We start from the raw sequence: 17672 nt of genomic DNA on the forward strand, positions 1-17672 counted from the left end.
CGTATTAGAGCCACAACAAGAATATTCCATTTTTAATCCTAAAAAAATTAAATGAATTAGCTCCATGAGATATAGGAATTAGAAAAGTCATGCATTAAAATATTTTTCCTGTACATTCATTTCTTTTCTTTTTCTTTACCTTATGACTCAAGATAAGAAGCCTACACAAATGTATACTTTTATTCATCAATAATTGATCAATTGTGACAGTAAATTGATCAAAAGTGACCGTATAAAGACTTTTTTGAACATTCTATTCATCAAAGAATCCTGAAAAAACGTTTCCACTAAAACTATTGAGCAGCACAACTGTTTTCAACACTGATAATAATAAGAAATCTGTCTTGAACACCAAATCAGAATGTTAGAATGAATACTGAAGGATCATGTGACACTGAAGACTGGAGTAATGATGCTGAAAATTCAGCTTTGCCATCACAGGATTAAATTATATTGTACCTATTGAACATTTTAATATATATTTAGCCTTGGTGAGCATAAGAGATTTATTTCAAAACATAAAATTAAAAAAACACACCATATTATAACTATTTATGTTGCTTTTGTGTCAAATGTATGATGTGACATGAACAAAGACAAGCACAACTGATCTGAAGAGGCCATCAGCATAACATCAATGCCATCTCACCCTCTTGAAGTTGAACCCTGCTATCCACAAAGTCAGACACCATCTCCTCATCTGGGGGAAATGATACACGTTTTTCTCTGCCCTCCTTCACGGACAGAGATGTTGTCTCTTCCTCTGAGTGCCCTGTCATTCTTCTGGATTGAGCGATGTCTCACGAAGTTGACTAACCAAAATTTCCATCAATATGTAGCTCTGATGTCATGTACTTCTATGTCAGACATCCCATCATAAAATCCATCATATAAGATAACATCTCTGGACACATCATGTTTCCCTTTTTGCTGCAGAAACCAAACCATTAAATGTCTTCAAAATCTGCTTCCGTCACTTCTTGTGTTGTTATTATGTGGCCTAATAGTCACTACGCAAAAGAAAACCTAAACTCGCAGCATTGCACTTGTACAAAACAGTTACAGGACACCACATTACACACTCAATTATTCATGAATTATGTGCCTCTCAAAGCTAGTAGAACTATATAAGTCAACATCAAATATGCACAGGGGGAAACAGAGCCTGATATATTTTTTGAGGATTTCTTACTGTTGTAAATACTTTAGATTAAATGTGTAACAGTATGAGAGAGTATATGACAAACTTTATACTACAAAAATTGGACTACAAAATATGAAAAGTGCTCTATAAAATGTTTTAATAAACTACAACTAATAAACTATACATAATTGTAAATGCCTTAAAATATCATTTTAAAATTGTATGTATTAAGTTGACAAAATGTTGTATTGTATCTACCCACCAGTAATGTTAGTTTTTAAAATTGTATAAGAAATCATTTCTGTTAAATTCATATTTATTTAAGTTACACCCCCTCCAAAAACATAACCAATGACAATATCATACAGTAATTCGGTAAAGCAACACTGCAATACATTTACTAATCTTGAAATGTTCTTCAAGATAGAAAAAAAAGATATAACGTTATGTGTTGCAGCATTTTTTCAAATCGGCCTATTTATTACGATAACAAAACAATTTGACTGTAAGTGTTTGTGGAAAAACAAATGAAAAATACATATCCCATAAGGCATTGCAAAACCAGGAACCACGCAAGCCCTCTTTCTAACCAATCGCGTTCACTGAGCATCACTCTTATGAGCCGTTTTGCGGGAACTTTGGAGAGGAAGAGCTGTTACATCCTGCCACTTACGCGCGGAAAGGTTAGTAGAATATTCTCGATCAGCTTCGATAAAGTGTCATGTCCATATATGTTTACTAGCGGATTATGAATACAAATTATCGGCTCTGTTGTGATACAAAGCCGGCATAAGGCAGCTAACTCTGCTAGCATAGCAAGTTGAAATTGTTGAGTCGCAGTTTCCCCCCAAATACAATATAAATAACTCAGCGTCACTTTCATTGATAATATTATGTGACATTATCCGCATGTTTATCACTTTTAAATACTTGTATCATTCCTAAACAAAGTAAAGCCATGTAAAGCTTTTAATGTCTGTTTTGCTTTTACATATAAAAGTGAAACAAACAGCATCATTGGCAGGACTGCAATTTGAAATCTTAAAATGTCATCGTCACTGACCTTGCCATTAATTGTAGTGCTTATACGAATACATCTCTCATGTTGAAAGTCTGGCTATTCAATATATCAACGTTTATATGTCAATAATTATGACAGAAACACTCGCCTTCATGTCAGTCACACCCTAGTCTTGTTTTTACAGGTAACGTTAGTGTAATTATTAGTAGGCCTGTATTTCTGAAAGCACATGTGTTCAGTGTAGCTAAAGTTATGTTCATAATCATATGAAGAGACTACATCTGATGGTCAGGCCCAATTTTTATGCTGATGTCCAAATGTCCACATTAACAATTTTCGAAATTCTTTTCATTCTACCCTGTTTATTATTATTATTATTATTATTATTTTGAAACAAAAAAAGTAAAAATAAACAAATATATATATATATATATTATTTTTAGGGCACTTACCAAATGTAAGCAGATATTTGACACTGACAGGGTTTCCATAGTCATAGAAAATCTAGAAATGTAAGTGAATTTTCAAAAGTGTGATTTCCAGGTCTGTAAATAAAAAAAAAATCACACAAAAATATTATAATAAAAATGTATTTAGACATTCTGAATTTAAAGTTTTCAGTTAAACTATTCACTCACTCTCTCTCTCTCTCTCTCTCTCTCTCTCTCTCTCTCTCTCTCTCTCTCTCTCTCTCTCTCTCTCTATATATATATATATATATATATATATATATATATATATATATATATATAATGTAATGAAAACAAAATGTATAAAACATAGAAATAATGCAAAATAAAAGTACTAGGCATATCCCTCGGAGGGATGGGCAATATGGACAAAAACATATCTCGTTTTTTGTTGGCTTGAGTGCCGATATACAGAATATACAATTTCTACTTTTTTTCTATTTGAATAACAAAATATATAAATATTTTTTTTAAACTGTTATTTTATATCCTGCCCAATGTTGTCCTCATATTTAAAGGCTATGAAAATGAATATAGTGATTGTAACCATGTAGGCTGATGCAATGTGTAAGATGGCACTTTAACAGAGACTCGCTTGCATAAGGATCGTCCACTCCTGACAGCAAAATGGTCATATTTATAGATAGAAAATATACCTGTGAAAAGTAAGTTATGCACTAAGACGGACACCTAATCTCAAACGCGTTAAACAGCACAAGTATCTGTCAGAGCAAGCCACTTTAAACTATACGTGTTAACTATATCTCACGAATTATGTTGAAGCCCTTAATATAAAGCATGTCTCATGTTTAGGACAAATTGGATTATGCACTTTCCCCACAGCAGCTCACGCAGTGTCCTCGTAATATCAGACTACTGTATAAATAAACTGTATTGCCTCATCTCATCCTATATCATTTATAAGAATATATCGATATATCATACAAACTCCATATGCCACCTAGTCCTAAACCCTAGTGGTCCCAAATTCAGTTGTAATGATGCTCGAGTTTCTCTTGTTTGATAGATTTAAGAAAAATGCCACCCAAGTCCAAGGCAGGTGGGGTGAAGAAAGCGAGAGCTCCACCCAAGAGGAAACTGGCTGAAGAATTTCCACCTGGAGAAGTCCTTACAGATAACGCAAAGAAAAAATGGAAGCTTGGATCTGCTGTTGGGCAGGGAGGTTTTGGCCTACTGTATCTCGGTAAGATTTATTTATTTTTTCAGTAGGAAATTCTAAAGCTTTATTTGGATTAATTTATCAGTTGTTCAAATGTAAATTTGTCATATTTCCTTTTAGCTAATGAAGACTCTTCAGGATCTGTTGGCACTGATGCACCTTATGTCATTAAAGTGGTAAGGGACAGTGTGTATCTTTTTGTTGTTGCTGACGGCAGGTGTATGTCCAGAGTTTGAATTTCTTCAATTGCCTGTGTTGTTTGGGTGGTCAGAATTTTTTTTAATGTTATTTATTAATAGAAGAATTTCTGTGGCCTTAACTAGAAGGAAAAAATAGAATACAATAGAAAATAAACAATTACATAAAAATGCAATTTTCGACAGTCATTACATTTATTATTAAATAAACGAAAGAAGTGCCAGAGACCGTAATATAATAGAGAAGCAACCACCTAGCTTCCTAGCAATTTTTGCATGAGCATGTACCAATCACATTTTATTGAGGAAAATGTTTACATTTTACAAGCATTCCAAATAAGTTAAAATGGCATGACATGGGTCTGTGATAATGGAAGTACACTTTCCCTCTACAGGGTTTTTTTAAATGTTTGAGGGTTCAAGATTTTTCTTCTTTTTTTTTCTTTTCTAAATGTCATTTATTTTTGGTGCTTATTTTTACTGTCTTTCAGGAGCCAAGTGACAATGGCCCTCTCTTCTCTGAACTGAAGTTCTACATGCGAGCTGCCAAACCTGATCTAAGTATGCCCTTGTGACTGCAAACACACTCTCATATGCATGATGAGCCAGGCTGAAAAAAAGTCGGAAGAGCAGCTCTTTTAATTAAAGAAAGTTCTGAGCTCACCATTGAGGGCCTTATGAAGACAGACAAACCACAACTCTCTGCTTTTGGTGGCTCTTATGGCTGCCCCAAGGCCACAGTATTGCGCTTTATTTAATAACAATCCAAATGTCAGTCTCCCTTGACAATTAACTGCTATATTACTAAGGGATGCTCATGTTTTATTCATTGGAATATTGTAATGTTGGTAAATATTTGTCCCACCAGCAGATTACCTTGCGGCACACTCACAGTTTGGTCCCAGGGGAATACTTTTATATTACTTTGAGCACCAACAAGTTTAAAGAATAAGTTTAGAATAATTTGCCTTTATGAATTGATCATGTGATTGCATTTAACTATTAGTGTGATCGTCTTAGTTCAGTTTTAGGACTGATGTCTCACTGTAGTGTTTCTTCTTTTCACTGGGAAGTGGATTAGTTTATGTGTTGTGAATCATGTTTGTGACAGAATGTTTTATATTTTGATTCAGTTGGGGCTTGGATGAAGTCAAGGAAAATTGAGTATTTGGGAGTTCCAAAATATTGGGGCTCTGGTTTTCATGAGAAAGGTGGTAAGAGGTAGGGGGAAAAAAAATCACAATTTTCTAAAGTATTAAATAATGAATAACATTCTTTTCATTTTTCAATTTTTTTTCTTTTTCTTATTAATAAAATGTTTAGGAAGTTACAAATGTCTTTGATCATTTGAACACACAAGAATGCCACTTAAAAGTAATGATTTCACATTAATCTTCATGACAGGTACAGATTTATGGTCATGGATCGATTTGGAACAGATCTACAGAAGAAATTTGAAGGAAATGATAAGAAATTTCCAAGGAAACTGGTTCTTCAACTGGGTCTCAGACTTGTAGGTTTCTTCTAAGTGTACCTCTATCAGAATAAGTAAACTGCTTAAAGTTTAATGGTGATCATGTTATGTTTAGTTTGTTTCGCTGAAAGGTATGACATTGTACTTCATATTGACATTTTGACAAAGCAAATATTTCATGTCATTGAAATGCCCTTCACATATGTCACTCATGATTAATTTATTTCGCAACCAAAATTTCCAATAGGTAGGGTTAATAAAATAAAATGAGCAATGAGGGAGACCACTCTTCTATAGAATAATATACACATAATTGTTCAACATATGTCAATATGCACAATTCATTTTTATAACTATTAAACTTCGTTAAAAACCTTTTAAAGATGCACAGAAATCTTCAACATGACTGTTTGTGGCATTGCATGCAGTGAGAGAAAATCTTATATTCCAGTATTATTATAAAATCTCATATTCTCACATCTTTCATCTCTAGCTTGACATTCTGGAGTACATCCATGACCATGAATATGTGCATGCAGACATCAAAGCCTCCAACCTTCTTCTGTCCTACACCAACCCCAATCAGGTTTGTTTCAAGCCTTCCACATGTTTAACAGATCTCTGTTGCCATGGCTGTACAGCTCTAACTGTAGAGACATAGACAGGGTGTGTAAACTGCAGGACTATACAGAGCTCCTACTTCTTTTAATTGGAGTACCAGTGATTTGCAATGTAAGAAACTACTTGTCTTATATTTTTTTTCCATCTGTTAATGAGATTTGGGTGGGAAAAAAAGCAAAACAATTTAAGCCTTTAATGCGGCTCATAAACTGAAGAGATTAGAGACAGTATTGAAGCTGTCTCTAGCAAATAAGGTTGGGGGGACTGGGCAGGGGCAAATATTTAATTTGAAGATTAATAATGTATCAGTGGTGTATTATTAAGATGCTATTTTTAAAGTCACAATTTAAAACTCGGCCTCTTGGGATTAGTCGCTGCTTACTTGGTGAGTCTGAGCATCCTTTTTTTTTTTATTACTTGGGTCTTTTCTTTGCTTCTGAATACATATATTTCTGTGTTTTATAAATGTGTGTTAAGTACACAGACACTGAAATGCACCGGTTGTAAACTAAATAATACGAATGCCTAGTCTTATTTTCATTTCAATCAGATATAGGAATGATTTGAAGTGTTATTGTATGATAGGAACATAAGAATGCTTTGTAAAACTAATAGTAAAAACTGAATTCTGAACTAAATGTAAATTACTCTTATGAACTGGTTCTTATAACAAATGATTCCAAAAGACTCAAACTCATGAGTTACAGTTAAAATCAGTCTGACAATCAGTTAAATCGCAAGTTATCCTAGTGGTTGCTAAATTACCATCTGAAAGTAATGTTAACATACATTTTAGTAAGGTGATCAGTCAGTAACCACTTGAATGGATTCGAGTTTCTTTTACAGGGTAAACGTGTAGTTAAAGACACATTTGCATTTTTTTTTTATTTTTTTTTTATAAATGTTATTTCGTCAATTTATTCTGCATACACTTTATAAGTGAAGGATGGACGAGGGTGCAAAAACAGAACTCTGTGTCCAGAATATCCTGAAAAGATCGATCAAATGCAGATCTTTTGATTAGACTGGAAATAAAAAGGTTTGACTCATCCTAGTATAGAGCTGCATGATTCTGGTTAAATTGAGAATATTTTTTTGTTTTGTTTCAATGTTACCACGATTTGGCAACTAAAAACAATTTACTGGAGATTCGGACAAAATGTTAATTGCTGCAGTCTATTTAAAACATTTAATTAATCTGAATAAAAAAAATAAATAAAAAAAAACAGTTTGAATGAATGATTCAATGACTGAATTATAAATACTTCACTTGTTTCATTACTGGATGAGTCAGCGTTTTTGAACAAGTCTCTTGAATGAATAATTCAATGACAAATACATTTTTTAACAGTCGCCAGGTGGCGATTGTAACAATGTAACGATGTAATCGATACAATGGTTATTTGAAGCGCCAAGTTACTTTCATAAGGTAATTTGCTCTGTTTTGATCACTACCGTAGACATCAGTGACTGTTTACATGTGCACCAATAATGTGATTATTTCTAATAATCAAGGTCAATCGCAGTAAGACACGAGCAGAACTCTTTACTCCAGTTTACATGCAATTTTCATTATTTTGATTATCTGCTAATAAGTATGGTTATACCACACTCAGATAGGCATACAGTATGCATGTTACTGGCCATTGTTTAAATCTACTCGCATCAAATTCAAAATACATTTATATGGATGTACTGGATATTATTCGGCGCCGTGATGAACATCGCAATGCCAGGTTTGCATACACTGCAAGTTGTGTTGACAGAGTTTGGTGATTTGGAGAAGAGAAAAATTCAGAATAATGCCAATGGAGTTCATTCATGAAGTTGTGTGAACAACACACGGCATTCGTGTACATCCGTGCACAACACATGTCAGAGCGGTAGTAATGTGGTTAAAGGGATGGTTCAGAGTAAAATCAACCTAGGGTTCTTTGCACCATGACCTCGAGCCCGGTATGGTACCAAACTTCTACAGTAGTACAAATAGGTTCTGTTCTCGTAAAACGAGGCATTGGAAAGTTTGTAAGTACATCACGAGTTTATTTAAATAACACTTGCCTGATGGCTAATGCTACTGCTAACCTGGACATCATTAAGGAAGAATGTTAACCTCGTAGCTTTCACCTGGTCTAGTAAAATGGTGTTATTTTTGTACATTTGTTCTTTACAATATTTCTGTGTTTGTCATGCAGCTTTGTACACTGCATGACATAAAGTTATAGTTCAAGTAGTTTTTCTTAAAAGTTTGTGATGTTTCTCACTGTGTGTGAGCTGTTAATCTTTACTGTTGCAAATTGGTGTATACAGTTATTTTTGAGACACTTTGCCAGGACACATCAAATAATTTTAATAGGTAATAGGTGCACCTGCAATTTGTGCACTGACTGTTTTAGTATCTTTGGAACCCTGTTAGCTGCTTCCTGTTGCTTTGAAAACTCTGCTATCAAAGTGCTAATTGTCAGACTTCTTTTATATGTGACACTGCTAATTGGCAATCAGTCTATTTGCAGCTGCATATGTGATTTATTTGTAGTAACCTTATTTCATTTACAAGTCTTTTTTTTTTAATTCTCTGTAATTATGTTAGCAGTGATTTACATTTTTGTTGCACAGGAAAAATGTGATTCTGACTTTTTTTTTATTTAAATTTTTTTTTAAACCAGGTATATTTAGTGGATTATGGATTGGCCTATAGATACTCTCCTGAAGGAGTGCCAAAGGAGTACAAAGAAGACCCAAAGAGGTGTCATGACGGGACCATTGAGTTCACTAGTATTGATGCGCACAAAGGAGTTGGTAAGAAATTGGAACAATCAGGTCTATCGTCACTTTTAAGTTTAGACTAGGCGAATCCCTATGGCCTAAAAACTATAAAAAATGTACCCTTGCAGGACATCATCACTTAAGCTTTTTGTAAAGCTTGTGATGAAAAAGATTATGAAGAAATAATGTTCTTAAATGTTGATGTATTGATACTTTGCATCAAATGGCGCTTTTCCACTACACAGTACCAGCTCGTCTCGGCTCGACTCGGCTCTGTTTGGTTTTCCACTGTGTAAAAGTTGTACCTGTACCTGCTTCCAGGTACTTTTTTTCGTACCACCTCCGGCGAGGTTCTAAGCGAGCTGAGGCGATACTAAAATGTGACGTGAAAACACGGCAGACTGCTGATTGGTCAGAGAGAATCGTCACTATTCACTGCGTCATCATTGCACGCGTCAGATGGAGTATCCTGAATAAAAAACAGCAAAAACAAAAACATCCAAAAACTGCATACACTCGATTTCCTCCATTGTCCTGTGTGTGTGGGTAGCGGGTGTGTCTCGCGTAAAAGATTAAGTCACGGCAGTTTTCCTGTGGCGTCGCTATGACGACCAGGTACTATTGTGGAGGTACTATCTGCAATGGAAAACGGAGCGAAAAGCAAGTCGAGTCGAGTTGAGCTGGTACTGGTAATGGAAAAGCGCCAAAATACTACAAAAGTGGGCAACCCCTTAAAAATGGCCTCTTAAGTTAATATTTTATTAAGAGCTCCTCTCTGTGGGGGAAAATATTACATTTCAGCCCCTTCAAGAAGAGCAGACCTGGAAATCATGGGCTACTGCATGATCCAGTGGCTTTGTGGGCGTCTGCCGTGGGAGGACAAACTTCATGACCCATTGTATGTCAAAGACTCCAAACTCAGGTGAATCTTAAACCTCACTTGTAGCATTTGGATTTTACTTTTTTTCTGAACCAAGATGTAATCTACCTTATTTTTTGCCATTGGCCAATGAATATTAACTTGCATGAAAAAAATTATATATGACTAATTCATTTTATTCCTTAATTGTCTTAAAACAAATTTCTGGATACAAATAATAATGGGCTAGATTTAATAAATTATAATAGATACATTTTCAAGATGTTGTATGATCCATTTTTAAATATTCTTCTCCTCAGGTGTAGAGACAATATTGATGAGTTCCTGAAAAGCTGTTTCACTTCAGAAAATAAACCAGGTGAGAAAAACAAACAAAAAACAGCATTAAGTTTATAGGAGAAACTTTCATATATTTAAAAAGATGAATGCCCTTTGGTTGTAAAATATCTATTATATAGTTTGTATTACAGTAGGTTAATAGTATTGGACCTTAAATGGCACATAACACACAGTTTCTACCAATCTCATGTTAATCTTGAGTACCTATAGAGTAGTATTGCATCCTTCATATCTCTGAAGAGTATTCAGATTTATAAAAGAGAGATACACTGTACTGGTTCTTTCCGAAAACAGCTCCTGGAGGTGTGCCGTGGGCGGAGCTAAAGAGCCACGTACAATACATAATCACATTATCCCTGGATAACGTTGGATTCTCTATACGTTCGTGTTGTTTACATTATATGCACTTGCGCTCCGATTGCCAACGAAACACCGACATTTGACGTTACTTACCGCCTGCAATTCCGATTCATGACCGGGATCTTGATCTTGTGAGATGCATCAAAATCAATCAAAACCCACAGCCAATCAGAACTGTGCGTGGGCGGAGTCTCGCAGCAAGTGCACAGCACCAGAGAGTAATCTTGACGGCACTCGCAAGAAAATGGATAAGTAGACTACATAATCAAATTCACAAATATTACACCATTTAAACATTATTAAAAAATACATAGGCGAGTTACTAAAACAATCTTTGTCAAAGAATACACTTGTTTGTTCACAGTTTGAACGTTCTTGTTTCCATTTGTTTAATTTCAAGATCTGAGGTGAATTATCCATTGTTGCTTTTACTGCTACAAAGCTGAGAGCACTATGATATTCAAAGTCACATTACACGCTTTTAACATTAAATAAAGCACATAAACAGTACCTGAGATTATCATTGCCACACTTTGTGTTTGTTGTTCCAGCCGCGGTCGCAGAAAAATATAAACCGTTTCTAAAATAGAATTGTCGTGTGCTGCCGTCGCGGCTGGTTAGGACAAACATAACTTTTATCGCACGGCGTCGCATCGCGTGTAGTTAGGACACGGTGTAACGCTGGGTTCTTTGGGAAGCCGAACAAGGTTATGTTTCCCTCACAACCAAAACACTGATTTCGTCTAAAAACAAAATGACAGCACTGCCGACAGCTTCTGTAACCCGAACGAAGAACGTTGATGATGGTGCTCTTGCTCTCGCTTTGGTTGATGTGTGCACGCGCTCTTCTGGGAGAAGTGCCCATACAAGGAATTCCACACTTTATTATGTCATACAGGGCCATACTTGAAAAAAACTTTCAGAAACTTGTACGAACCCTTAAGCCTGGAACACGCCGACGAACTAGCGCTGATGAAAGCCGACTGTGTTGCCGCCTCGCGTCGGGGTAAAAAGCTGCACTTGAACACACTGAGACTACTGCCGACTGTTAGCTAGAATGCGCGTTCTGCGCCTGCGTGTAAATGAGACAGCTGTCTATTTCTGCAGATATATTCGTCTATATTCGTCATTCAAAAAGGGAAACCGACGCTGCCGGCTGCAGTTACACAAACCGTAAACAAAGCAGTGCGTGCTTACCGTTTTGAATATCAATCCTGCTAAACACTTTCTTTATTCCACTCCTCTCGTGTTAATATTGAAATATTCGCCAAGGAACACTCAGGTAAGATGACATATCATTAGAACAGCCTTTTATCTGTACCATTTTGACTTTGCTCGCTGTTTTGCTATTATTCACGTGCACTGACTCGGTCACTAAGCTGAACAGCCAATCAGAGTTCTCTCTTTCACCGACGGCCCGACGCCGATTCAACATGTCAAATCGGTCGTTATAAAGCCGACGAGGACCAATTTCAGGACCAATTTCCGCCGATGGTGCGGAACACACTGAGAAGATTTAGTCGGCCGATGCACGGAAACTGCCCGACGGCCGACCGGCGGCTTGGTGTGTTCCAGGCTTTAAGGAGTGTATTTGGCACAGAAATACTCTGTTATATGTCCAACTCGTTTTTGAAAAACTTTGGCCATGTTAAGCACGAGAATCTAAATCTTTAACAGTGTAAATAAGTCAGAATGCATGAAATAGCATTAGACATCCCCTTTATGCAGTTTCTCGCAACTAAATGGCATTTAAGCATATTTATTTTTTAACTGGGTCGCGACCGCAGAAGCACCTGTGAATTCTGCAGTAGTACTTTTTGTTTGTCTGCCAAGCGGTAATTGGATAGACGCACTTTCGAGCTCTGCTGCGCAAACAAGAGCATGAGGGCCTCTTCTCGTGATAATTAGTGTCGACCTGCTGATTTAGCCTTAATTAGAGTTAATCTATCATATATATAGTGCTAATTCTCGCAACTTCTCACACTAACTTTAAACTGGGGTGTGATCACTTTCCACTTTTTATACATATGCAAATTTTCTGTTGACAAATATTTTAGTGAAATGTTTAGTAAATCTAGCAAAAAAAGTGCACATAACCATTGTATAAGCTACCCCGCTCGACCACAAAGCAGTGACATAAATAAAAGATGAAGTTTTTAAACAAACTTGTTTTTCACCCTTCTCCGTTCTCGACCTCTACATTGCCTAGTTTTGCAGTCAGTATGTGGCAGTCTGTACTTTTGCAGAACTTTAGGGCGTTCTTTCTTTGTGTCATTTAAAAATCAAAGATGTCATTGGCTCCCTTTGCTCAGTCGCTGATGTGATGGCAGTTCTTAAGCCGTGTGACAGCCGCGCGGCAGACGGCGAGATCCCTCCTCAGGCTGTTGTCTTGTGCGTACACGGCGCATCACAACACCGAGGTGATGGGAGGCGGCACTGTTAGCACGGCCATCACGACTAATTCTGTTTGGTGTGACTATTTTAGCAGCCGACAGTAAACAACAGTTTGTGAGCGGAGAAGTATAAGGAACAAAGTGACAAATGTCTGCCCCTCTCCTCTAAACTTAGCTTGAAGGTTAAAGTGTGAGCGTCTGCTGTGAAGTCACTGCCCTACAGGGACTGTTCTGTCTATGCTAAACGCACAAACATACGTGCACTTGCAACTTATTAACGTCGGACTTCTACGTGTTCCTTTGAGACAGAGGTCCAAGTAACTTGCGCTTAATCACACACATAATTGCTCTTCGTTTGTTTATTGACCCAGAAGTGTCTTAAACATTGTGCAGCTGTATCGCTATGTCTGAATAAATAAATCCATCTGCATTAAGATTTAAATGTTGTGCTTAATGTCTTTTTCAATTTCCAGAGGAAATGGGGAAGTTCATGCAAGAGGTCAAGGCTCTCGGATACACAGACAAGCCAGATTATGCAAAATTGCGAGGTATTTTGCAGCAAGGCCTGAAGACCATCGGGGCGACAGATGACAAAAAGCTGGACTTCACCATGTCGAGTAACGGCATGGGCCCGCCCTCTGTCAAGGTGATAGCCACCTTCAGTAGAACATCAAAAAACCGACCTCTATGGCACTCCCTCATTCCCGGCACATTGAAAATGCTCTGACAGTCCCTTTTTGAAGCCCGGCGTTTAAAAACAAGCCAATTCAACACCCTATAATTTGTTTACCTTTTGAAAGCAGATTCAAATTTGAAAATGCCCACACACGATCCAAGACTAATTGCTCAGGTTAGTAGGAAACGCGGTCGAGCGAATTGATTTTCAAATACGATTAACGCGCAATGCTTTTAACAAACGTTTCTAGAGCTTATTTGGATTTTTCAGCCGACACACAAACATGCTCTTTGCTCACCTCATTTTAACTCGGTGTCATGATGTTAATATTTTTTATGAATGGTTAGTTTAATATCTTAATTTTTAGTATTTATCTCTGCATTTCAAATGGAAGAATGTAATTTGACCTTAGTTTCTTATCCTATATTGCAGTCAACACCCTCAAGGTGTCAGCTGGTATGAGAGCTCACTCTGAATACCTCATCTCTGAATACTTGCAAAAGATCTTGTTAATCACTGAATCGTTTTATCTGGATTTCAAGCGATATGATCTTTAGAAGTGAATTCTGCAGCCGTCACGTGTATTTTGTGTAAAACAAACTGTCCGAGCCCGCAAAGATGCCCTTGATGGCATATACTTTGTGAAAATGATAAGACTGTGGCTTCATTCATGGGGTCCGGCACAAAGAGCTCTTGGCAACAAAGCCGTCTGCATCTCAGGTTCTCTCCAGCGACCGGGTGTTTATCCCAGTGGCCCCTCCTCTTCCTCCCACAGACAGGTCCTGAGTGCCTGTGTTTATTCCCTGCTAATGTATCACAAATTTGCTGACACGGTAACCTTGGAGTCGGCGCGGGCCGGCAATCAGCGAGCCGCACTTACAACGGGAGGGGACGGACTCTCCTCACTTCCCACAATGCAGTTTGCATATGGAAGGTGCCACCAGGGAGCTGGCCCATGCCAGCTGAGGGTTACCTGCCCACTGCCGTTATTGTATGTAATTATCGAGCCAATCTGTTCAGCTCAGCAGGGTCTGGATGGTAATCATGAGGCAGCAATTGGCAAAATGGAAGGGAAATGTGAGGGGGTGTGGGGGGGGCTAGTAAGGATGATAGTTCAAGTCCGAGAGAGGGGCGAGCATTCATTATGCAGTCTGAGTGAAGAAAAGGGAGAATTTGATTGCTGTCGTTAAGTGCATCTTCTTCATAACCCCTGGTTCGGTTAGCACGATTTCCTTGAATTGAGGACTTGAGCTTCAATGCTAGAGTTTTCATTTGAGGAGAAAAAAATCAAGGATTTTTGATTGATGAAATTGTTAAAATAGATTAACTCATAGTAAGTTTATTGTTTGGAGTTCTGAGGAAAATTCTCAATATTGAATTTAAAAGTTTGGGTTCGGTAGGTTTTTGAAAGAAGTCTCTTATGCTCACCTGGGCTGCATTTATTTGATACAAATACAGTAAAATTGGGAAATATTATTACAATTTTAAATACATTTTCTGTTTTAATATATTTTTAATGTTTAATGTATTCTTGTGATGGGACAGCTGAATTTTCAGCACTATTTCTCTAGCCTTCAGTGTCACGTGATCTTTCAGAAATCATTCTAAAATGCTGATTTTGTGCTCAAGAAACATTTATTATTAACTGACCATACATTTTTTAATGGTATAGTATACATGTATTGCGTTTGACATTCAAATTATTTTATTTGTTTTTTCCAGATTTATTGGATAGCTGAATCATAATCACATTTTCTCAAGCGTTTAAAACGCTGAGGACGCATGCAATAGTTTCCATGTGTATATAGAGCAAAGGGTGCTTCTTAATATTTGATTTGAACTTCCTCCAAGGTTGCTGTAGGCAAGTGAATTGACCACTGCTCTTCCATCTTTTCCATCCCCATGTTCGTGTCTCTATTTTTGACGGGAAGACTCCCAAGCGAAAGAAAGCAGAGGAAAAAGGCCAGTCTGCTGATGAAACCGAAGGCGCCCCTGCAAAGAAGAGGCGAGCTCCACAGAAAAAGGGTAAGCCATGTTAATGGACATTAGAGTAATCTCTAGCTTTACTCTTTTGCAATTTTCATCAAATTTAGTAACAATGGGTGTGGTAAACATTTTAAAATGAACATGTAACCTGTTTAGACATGAATGGAGCTAAAAAGGCGGCGACTCCTGCAAAGCGGCCTGCGAGGAAAGAAGCTCAGGCCTCCTCTGAGCCAGCGGTGAAGAAAAGCCGAGGAAGGCCCAAGAAGAACTCTTAAGACCTCTTCGAACTCTAGTTCAAGTTGTTTCCTTTTTGTATCTTTTAAATTGTCTGGTCTGTATTTGTTCTCTGTGGTTGCATTTTCTTAAACTTTAGCAGGGTGTTGGGTACACTCTCTCGCAGTGAAATGATAATAAATAAGAGGTAAAAAAACGACAGTGGCTTTGAGTTGTGAGTTATTTTCATTCCTTTGTAATGCCTTGAATAATCAAGCCTATGCGGATGAGGTCCAGAGGGGATTGCTTTGCCCCCGATAAGGAAATCCCTGAAGGAGCTCAGAGTCCCGACTCTTCCCCCGCCACATTTTCCCCTTGTTGTTGTGCTATGAAAGCCGCCGTGCGGCTGGCACTCCGACATCTGTGGGAGAGGCGAGCTGGTCTTTGATACCTGCATCGAGGCAGGCGAACGTGTGGCAGACGCCACTGAGCCAGGTACGTGCGTTTGGAGAAGGGGGCTCTGCGCCTTTCTGCTTGGCTGCCATTTGATCAGGTGGAGACAAAAGACTAGCACTTGGGTCCTACTTTCCATGTCACTCTCACTTGAGTCTTTCTTAACTTCCTGTTCTCCGCTAGGAAATGGCTTCAAAGAGCTATCATTAAAAGTTAGTTGTGGCTGCACCACTTGTTATGCATTGTAACTTTATCGCTGGTTTTGATAACGCACGGCAGCATTCGCAGGCGTATTTTTAGGTCCAAATGTCATCTTGAATTGTTTGCTTTGTAATCGCAGTAAATTTGATATGACATTGAGGGGACAGGAATAATTTGATGAGGACAGGTTAGAATACATGAATAATAGATATGGCATGTATACAGGGTCGTGACTGGAAGAGCAGAGTTATGTTTTCCAGGAGTTTGGGGAAATGCACTTGTAATAAAAACCAAACTTGGGCGTGTATTTTTTTTGAGCACAAGAAAGTTGCTGCCACAATTTAAGAAAGAATCAATGCACTGTATCAAAACAGATCTGCTGATTCAATTCTGATTCACAGGGTCTTGTTTATATTTGATACTGATTTGATTTTCCAATTCTGATATATTGGGTTACCTTTCAGTTAGAATGTCCTTTTTGAATTCAAATAGAAATTATCATTTTGTTAATGCTGTAAATTATACAGCATCAGCAGAGGGCTGTAAATATGCCATTTCAGACTGATTCAAATGGGTAACATTTGTTTTGAACTATTGATTTTAACAACCAACTACATTAGTTGGACTACATTAGTCAAGTTGCATTTTTGTTTTTAGTGTGCTACTGAAAGTAGGCATTAGTCAAAAGATATACCCTTTTATATAAAAATGTTATTTTGGAATGAAGATCACAATTAATTTGAAATTAAGTGGAAATGTATTAATTAGAAGAAAGAATAGTTTTACCAAGCCCTAGATGAATCTGAAATTTTGAATTTTATTTCTCAATGCATCAGCGTGTTCTGTGAAATTAGACGTGTAAAGTCAAAACACAAAGTATACAAGACCTGGATAAGACACGATAAATTGATGCACTTAAGTTTCCAAACCATTGCAACTTGTGTAGTTCCCCAAAAACCTGAGTTGTGTTTTCTTTCAACACTAAACTGATTGCAGTTGTCCATCATCATCTGCCCTAGGGCAGATTTAGCGATTCTCTCTCATGTACACAAAAAACATCGTTGATGCTGTTATGCCCAATTTGCCCATTTCATAGCTCCTCTGAGGCCAATCTCCCACCTTTTACCCTCTCTGGTTTCCTTGCTGAGGGGGGGCCACGGCCTTGGTTGCCTTGTTAACTCTAGTTAGACTCAGTTGGCCCAGCAAGAACAGTGAAGGGGGAAGATGTTTCTCCTAATGTTTGTTTTCAGAGCGGAGCCGCGTGAGCCCTGAGCTGATGCCGGCATCGATTGTTCCAA

The 17672-nt window shown here is 37.5% G+C and overlaps 2 protein-coding genes across 2 annotated transcripts in view; one reads left to right on the top strand and one right to left on the bottom strand.

Moving 5' to 3' along the window:
* Nucleotides 1–17672, bottom strand: part of LOC309478975 (ribonuclease inhibitor) — a gene marked incomplete at its 5' end in the record, with an annotated part of 133335 nt that overhangs the window by 39847 nt on the left and 75816 nt on the right. The gene's annotated exons all lie outside the window — the stretch shown is intronic.
* Nucleotides 1710–15940, top strand: vrk1 (VRK serine/threonine kinase 1). Its single transcript, XM_082144156.1, has 13 exons — nucleotides 1710–1827; nucleotides 3663–3839; nucleotides 3936–3991; nucleotides 4504–4573; nucleotides 5146–5233; nucleotides 5417–5525; nucleotides 5980–6072; nucleotides 8774–8906; nucleotides 9675–9795; nucleotides 10053–10111; nucleotides 13319–13491; nucleotides 15453–15546; nucleotides 15664–15940. Exons 2-13 carry the CDS (start codon nucleotides 3674–3676, stop codon nucleotides 15780–15782), a joined length of 1281 nt encoding a protein of 426 aa, XP_082000282.1. The 5' UTR covers nucleotides 1710–1827; nucleotides 3663–3673; the 3' UTR covers nucleotides 15783–15940.

This window comes from Leuciscus leuciscus (genome assembly GCF_965113295.1).
Source record: "Leuciscus leuciscus genome assembly, chromosome: 17".
Taxonomy (NCBI): Eukaryota; Metazoa; Chordata; class Actinopteri; order Cypriniformes; family Leuciscidae; genus Leuciscus; species Leuciscus leuciscus.

What these genes read in the sequence shown, in the direction of transcription:
- vrk1 (XM_082144156.1), top strand. Translation starts at nt 3,674, where the DNA reads ATGCCACCCAAGTCCAAGGCAGGTGGGGTGAAGAAAGCGAGAGCTCCA. An exon ending in CACTTCAGAAAATAAACCAG is followed by an intron (nt 10,112 to 13,318) that starts GTGAGAAAAACA and finishes TTCAATTTCCAG; the next exon opens with AGGAAATGGGGAAGTTCATG. An exon ending in GCGAGCTCCACAGAAAAAGG is followed by an intron (nt 15,547 to 15,663) that starts GTAAGCCATGTT and finishes TAACCTGTTTAG; the next exon opens with ACATGAATGGAGCTAAAAAG.